The following is a 7,573-nucleotide window of genomic DNA, read 5'->3' on the forward strand; positions in this document are numbered from 1 at the left end:
CATCTCAATCTAGTACAGAGTATATTAGAGATATTAAAGTAGCGTAGAAATTTATTGGTCAAATTGAGAACCAAGCATGTGTGTATCATATACTAAGACAGAGTGGGCATGTCTTAATTGGAATTGCATGGGCCCATTTGAACTCCAATGATTAAAAACATAGTTTCTCATCTTTGAATGTTAGATCCTTCTTACAATGTCTTTTTGGGAAACTTGTCAACAAGTGTATTTCAACGTTTGAAAGTTATGAGGAAAATTGATCAAAAACTGAAGGCACCAATATATCTTGGAGAATATTCATATTACTGAGATTCGATTACAGTTGCAACCAAAGGAAAGGAGCTTGAACTTGTCAAAATTTTGAATATTTACACCACTATTAATCTTTCAAGTAACAGATTTGAAGGACGCATTGCAAGTATCATGTGAAACTTATAGCACTTTGGAACTCGGGTGTTGAGTTTCTTTCATAATAGATTGCAAGGTCATATACACCTCCATCACTTGGAAGTATATTTGTAATCTAAACATCATTCCTCGTACAATCATGGGATGTGAAAAAAATCATTAGTTCGGTAATACAACATTAAATCCACAAATTTTTATTTCACACTGAAGTTGTTCAACTGACCACCTTGAGCCTATGTGCCTCCGCCATTGAGCTGACATTGCAGCAGGGAATTCATACCATTGGTAGAAGAAAAAGCATTGTCAAATGTCACCCATTCTAGATAATGTCACATAGCCACACATCTCGAAATCAGGGAAAGGGGACAATAATTTTTGAAACCCTTTGATACTACACTGAACAAGAATTCTCAGATTACATAATTGTCAAAAAAGAATTCTCAGCTTACTCTGTCAAAGTATTGTAATGGATAAAAGTACGCTGTTACTGCTGTTAAAGAGTATCTATCATTATTAATGGTACTACGGGGAAAAAAAATTCCCTGCTCAGACGGGTCTAAGGCAAGGTGATCCAGTCTCGCCATACCTTTTTTTCTTGCTTCTCTTGTCATTGAAATATCTACAATTCCTCTCCATCCAAATAGACCATAAAATGAAGGAAGGAATAGCAATTTCATAGTGTTCATTGTCCCTTTGTGAAGCTGCTTGTTCCAGCTGCTTAGTGCAAGTTTAATGCATCCTGGCATGACCTGTTGGACACCAAAAATAGCACGAAACATTGTCTAGATCTGTCTAGTGAAGGTGCAGTCAAGCAGTAGATGATTTACTTATTCATGAGCACTTTCACACAAAAAGCATCTGCTGGCTGCTGCACAGAACAAGCTTCGGGATTAGCGATCCAAGTGAAACAGGTGGCTTCCAGGGGTGCAATTGACTTCCAAATTGTTCTCAATGGCCAGTCCTTTTGAATGCTTCCCATATTCCCCAAAAATTTCTAAAACATACTTTGACAATAAACTTGCCATCTTTCTGAAACTTCCACCACAGTGAGTAATCAAAAGCAACCTGATCATTGAGAGAGATAGCCTCCAATTTCAGCAGCAATTCATTTACATTTTCAAATTCCCAGTTAAATAGGTCCTTCACAGGACCAATGAGCTTTACTTTGACAATATTACTATTGTATGAAGATGTCAATTCCCAATAAGCATCCAGCACTCTTGGATCATATATAAACTTCCAAAAGTATGTTCTTAAATAATTTGAAAATGATGTTGACCATTCATCTATGGTATATCCTATCAGATTTTAACAAGTTTTATTTCAATTTCAGGAAAACCAAAATAATTCATACTATATGGTTCAGGACAGAAGGATGTAGTTGATCGTGTCAGCTTTGGTGTTCCATTTATGGATGATGACATGATGTAGCAATTTGTAAGTTAAAGACAGTTGTCATCAATTAAAAATAAATACATAGAAAATGATAATACTTGAAGACAACAATAAGAAGAAACCTGAAGATAACTAAATAGCATTTAAAGTGATATTAACAGACTTACAAAGTGTACACACAAGGAAACTCACCACTACTCCTTTTTAGGAAAATCAATATGGTCACCATTTCTTCTCATAATAAGAGCGCAATAACATCTGATTTCTAAGAAAACAAAGACTGAAAAAAAAGTTAAAATATTTAATTACCTCCTCAATAGGCCTGCCTAAAAATCTCAAGCAGCATCCTAAGTGCAATCAGCTTCTGCGATTGCATAGTATGCCATTTCTTTTGCATGGATAAAAGGGAAATTGTATCACAGTGATAGCATAGCCGAATAAAACAAGCGAAAGAAATATTCACTTCTTATTTTTCAAGTGAAGCTCGGGTATCATGTCAAGGACAAAAGGATTATCCCTTATAATGTTTACCAACAACTCAGTTGTAGATGCATCAACTGAGAAGCCTCTTCCGGTCATTTCCTTCATGAAAGTTGTCATTTCACTAATTCTGCTGCACCTGAGGAATCCTTTCACCATAACATTGTAGGTGACATTGTCTGGAAAACAATTGTTGCCCTCCATTTTCAGAAGCATATCTTTAGCTTCATCTAATAATCCTTGTAGACAAAATCCAGTTATCAATGTAGTGTATGTTCTCACATTCGGAAGCAATCCCATTGAAGAAAGCTTCTCAAAAAGAGTATGAGCTTTGTCAAGTTTACCATTTTTGCACAATCCATTAATGACAACATTGTAAAATACAATATCCATATTTTCTCCCTGTTTTTCCAACTTATTAAAGAGTGAAATAACTTCTTCAACAAGTCCATACTTAAAATAACCATTGAGCAAAGTGCTGTGAGTGTACAAATCAGGAATACACCCTGCAGATAGCATCTCAGCATACATATTTTTAGCAGATCCAATTCTTCCGACATCAAACAGACCTTGCAAGATAGTATTGTAGATAAAAGTAGTAGGCTTTGGTCCCTTTTGAGAAATTTCACAAAACAATTGCATGGCCTTAGCCAATTTCTTTTTCTTACAGTATCCATTTATTAGTATGTTATAGCTAACAATGTTAGGCTCAATGCACTTATTTATCATGAAATCAAAAAGTTTCCTCGCTCCATCAAGTTGACCACTCAAACAATATCCATGCATTATTGCATTGTAGGTGATTATATCAGGCTCTATACCTTTTTCAATCATGTATCCCATTACTTCCTTAGCATCTTCGACTTTCCCTTCTTTGCATAGTCCATCTGTTAGTATGTTGAAGGTGCGTACATTTGGATAAATATTAAGGTTTACCATCTCAGAGAACAAAGTCTTACACTTTTCCCATTCACCAAGCTTACACATACCATCAATTATTGAGTTATATATAACTATATTTGGAGGAATATCTTTCTGCTTCATCTCATTCATAAGATTGATAGCAGCATCTAAGTTTCCATCTTTGCAAAGGGCATCTATGATGATGTTGTAGTTAATTATGTTGGGCTTAGTGTTCCCTTGTTCCATTAACCGGAGCAAACTTAAAGTCTTCTCTGTATGACCCCTTTTACTAAGCCCATTCATGACGGTTCCATACATGACTTCATTAGGTTCACAAATCTTTTCTCGCACCACCTTTTTGAACAATTCAACAGCATCTTTGACCTTATTTTCAGCAAAGATTCCCCTTAATAGGGTGTTAAAGGTGACAACATCAAATGGAATGCCATTCTTCAAGTAAATGGGTAACACCGAAAATGCACAATCAACACGATGCATCAGGCAATAACTATTAATGACAATATTTAAGATGACTCCATTAATTGGGATAGCCAATTTCTGCATTTCTCGAAAAAGAGAAACAACAGCAGAATAATGCTTCATATTTATCGTAGTCTTAAATAATTTACAGAAATCAACAAGAGAAGGAAGATTCTTCATTGTAACCATTTGCTTAAAGAGAATCACAGCATCATCTAAACAGTTGATGTTAACCCCAAAATCAAATTTATCCATTGCAGAAATGGATTTATTACTATAAATTCTCACTGTAATTGCCGTAAAACAAGAATGAGAATTAGGAGAAAAAGAGAGAAAAGGAATACCATTGCGTACACAAAATCTCCTCATCTCAAATGCCAAAGGAATCTCTCTCACTCAATTGCTCAATAACTTTCAGCTCATGTGACCTAATTTCACAGCTAACTTATGCGGCTTTTTGCAATGACCCGCCGTATCATCGCACCACATAATCGATACAAAGTTGCCTATATGAGGGCTTGCATGTAAAGATGCTTAGAGATATACGGAGAATTTTGGGTATGTAATTGGATTATGTGTAATTGAGTGTACTTACTTCATTTCATATTAATTAAATTTTTGAGATTCAAATTAACTTAATTGTTCAGTTTTTAAGATTACTTTTAGAGTGTTCTTTCAATTTTATCCTTCATTTGGATTTTCAATGTGATGACTTTAATAAATTTGACAATAATTAATAAGGATAAAAATGAAAAACTATGTTCAATTTATATTTTAATCTACTTTTTAAAAAAAGTGAAACACCTCAAAAATTCAATTAATATGGAATGGAGGGAGTAACTTATATAATTATTTGTTTAGATAATTGGGTGTAGTGGACAAGTAACTCATTTAAGTGACACAATTTTATTTAGACCCAATTATATTTAAGAACAAAAATTAAATAATATTATCTACAATTATTAGTTTAATTATTATTCTAGAAAGTGTAAAATAATGAAGAATCTCAATAAAACAAAAAAAGAAAAGTCTCAACAATTAACTTATATGAACTAGAGGGAGTATAACTCAACTAGTAATTAAAACATTAGTAAATTCAACTAGTAGTTTTTGTTGACCTCCACTCATCAGGAAAAAAAAAAGGTTTGTGTACGCAGTTCGTTGAAAATAATTTATTTACCTTTTTAAAGTTTGAATACCCTTAATAAAATTTCTGATTTCGCCACAGACATAGTGTGATTACAAGTTGATTACTTTTAATTTCTTCCTTTTATTTTTATTTTTGTTTATTTCATTTTAATTTATTTTTATTTTTTATTGTTTTAAATTCTTTTTTATTTTTATTATTCTAATCTTTTTTTTCTTTCTCATTCTCAACATTTACTTCATGTGATTCTATGCAATTTTTTTGTATTATTTATGATTTTCATTAATATAATTTTGTTAGTATTCTAATTTTTAAATTAAAGTAGAATTCATTGTTGAATAGGGTTATTGACTTATGTTTTCCTTTTCTTGTAAATTATATTTATGTATGTTATGTTGAAATTTGACATAAGGGTATTATGTTAAAACTTTTGTTTTGAATTTAAAACTTATGTTAATTTTTAATTTAATTTGTTTTAGGAGTATTGACTTGATATTTTATATTGAAAGCTATTTTTTTTGTTAGACTTGATAGATCACCTTTTTGTCAAATGTTTATATATTTTTATGACATTATATTTATAATATTATTGTTTTTGTCAAACATGCATTTCATGATGTTCATAGAAATTTTGTACTTTTAGTTTTTATGATTAATTTAATCAAAATATGCTAAATCGAAAAATATAAATCAATTATTTTTTATAATATTAGTTAAGAAAATATGTTTATTAATTAATATATTTTCAAAAGACAATATATATCTTAAATATTCGATTTAATATTATTTATAAAGGCTTTTACTTGTCTAATATAAATTTTTCAATATAATCTTATGATTACACTTGTGCAACCAAACTATACACTTGTAAATACACTGTGGCAAATAATCAAGTCATCGTAATTACTAGATTGTGTAATTACCAGGATGGTAATTACTATCCTAGTAATTCCACTGATTCCAATTACTTGGAGGCTTTTCAAACAGACCCTTCATGAATTTTTATCGAAGGTCTTTGGAATATTCTAATTGGATAGAATATTTTAGAAAAGGGACCTATTTGTTAATATGTAGAGACTTATTTAATAATAATTATTTACATATTAGCCCCTAATTAATTAGTATAAATAGATGAGTATTCATTTATAAAATCATTCAGCAAAAATCAAAGTTCTCTGCAATACAATACTTCATGTGTGTTTAGTAGTAAACCATGGATGTGACATTTTTCTTGCATTTTCCAATTTTCGTTTGTTAAAGTGAGACTAATACTACTAATAAATACTCCCTCACATGCATTAAAAGGGGTGGGGTGGGGTGGGGGAAAGACTCAAATATGTAGGGGTGTGCAAAACCTGAATCGAAAAAAATGTTATTAGGTCATTGCTAATGAGTTATTGGGTTAACAACTTTTTAATGGTTTTATAAAAAGTTTTATTGGGTTATCAGTTTGGTATCAATTTTTAGTACTGGGTTATTGGGTAAATCGATAACCCATTAAGACGATGATAAGTTACTACTATATCCTTCATAAATATTAACTATTAATAATTTAACATAACTAGACACTATATTAATACTTTACACTATGGTCTACACATTTCACACGTCATAGTACTTCTACTTCACATCAGAAATTTCATATTATGTTTTGGTTGTAATGTGTTATTGTAGCCTTCGTACTACATCTACTCTTATTGATGCAATTTCTCATTATATTTCTTGTTTCACTATACCAAAATATTTACAGCTAATTTGTTTGTCTTGTTGTATCGTGCCAAATTGTTAGAGAAGTGAGATAAATCATATATTTAATTTATGAGCATTTTCTCATTGGGTAAATCAAAAATCGAACCGTTAATGACCAAAACCTAATAAAGAATATTTATTGGTTTAGCATATTTAAAAATCGAAAACCGATAAGCCAAACCGATAATACATAAAACCAAAACCGAACCAACTGATGCACGCCCCTACAAATATGTCATCAAACTTTGAGAAAATGTTTATTTATGTCATCCGATAAAGGTTTGACTAATTTATGTCATTTTCGTTTGAGAAAAGGCTCACCATTTCGATTTTGCAAAACCAGTACTGAGCCTTTTCTCAAACAAAAATAGCATAGATGAACCAAACTTGGATGACATAAATGAACCTTTTCTCAAAGTTTCATGGCATATTTGAGACTTTTTCCAAAAAAAATAATAAAATTGATGTAAATTCTTATTGTACACAATTATAGACGGCAAGACGCTATTTTTATAGAAGCTTGACCTCATAACCTCTCATCCATTATCAAATTGTATGTAATTATATTAGACTCTATACCTTTTATGACTATTCGAATAAATATTAAGATTCACCATCTCAAAGAACGAAGTCTTTACCATTTTTCATCAATCAATGAACTATAGTTAAAATGTCCAATTCATCTCATTTAAAAGGGTTAATAACAATATCTAAGTATCTATCTTTGTAAAGGGCATCTATGACGATGCTATAGTTGAATATGTTGTTTGGTTGGCTTTAATGTTTTGAAAAATATTTTCTAAATCAACTCATTTTCTACAAATTTAAGGAAAATGACTTCCCTTAAAAAATTAAGGAAAATATTTTCCAAAATTCTACTTAATCCTTCGGTATTTTTTCTTACCCTACCCCGTACCCCAAACCCCAAACCCGACCCTCCCATCAAACAAATTAAATTTTTTTAAATCTTCTTATTTCTTAATCATCAAATATATTTTTACTCCTACCCCC

The 7,573-nt window shown here is 31.2% G+C and overlaps 1 protein-coding gene across 1 annotated transcript in view; it reads right to left on the reverse strand.

The window, feature by feature from the left end:
- Positions 1-795: 795 nt before the first annotated feature.
- The window catches only part of LOC125873904 (pentatricopeptide repeat-containing protein At1g63330-like), a 10,919-nt gene continuing 4,141 nt past the window's right edge, over positions 796-7,573 (reverse strand). Inside the window, exons 3-4 of the mRNA XM_049554731.1 lie at positions 2,113-4,057; positions 796-1,473 (exon numbers count right to left, since the gene is read on the reverse strand). Coding sequence (XP_049410688.1) covers positions 2,263-4,057 — 1,795 coding nt within the window. The 3' untranslated portion in view covers positions 796-1,473; positions 2,113-2,262. The remainder of the gene's footprint in view (positions 1,474-2,112; positions 4,058-7,573) is intronic.

Source organism: Solanum stenotomum, chromosome 8 (assembly GCF_019186545.1).
Source record: "Solanum stenotomum isolate F172 chromosome 8, ASM1918654v1, whole genome shotgun sequence".
NCBI classification, from domain to species: Eukaryota; Viridiplantae; Streptophyta; class Magnoliopsida; order Solanales; family Solanaceae; genus Solanum; species Solanum stenotomum.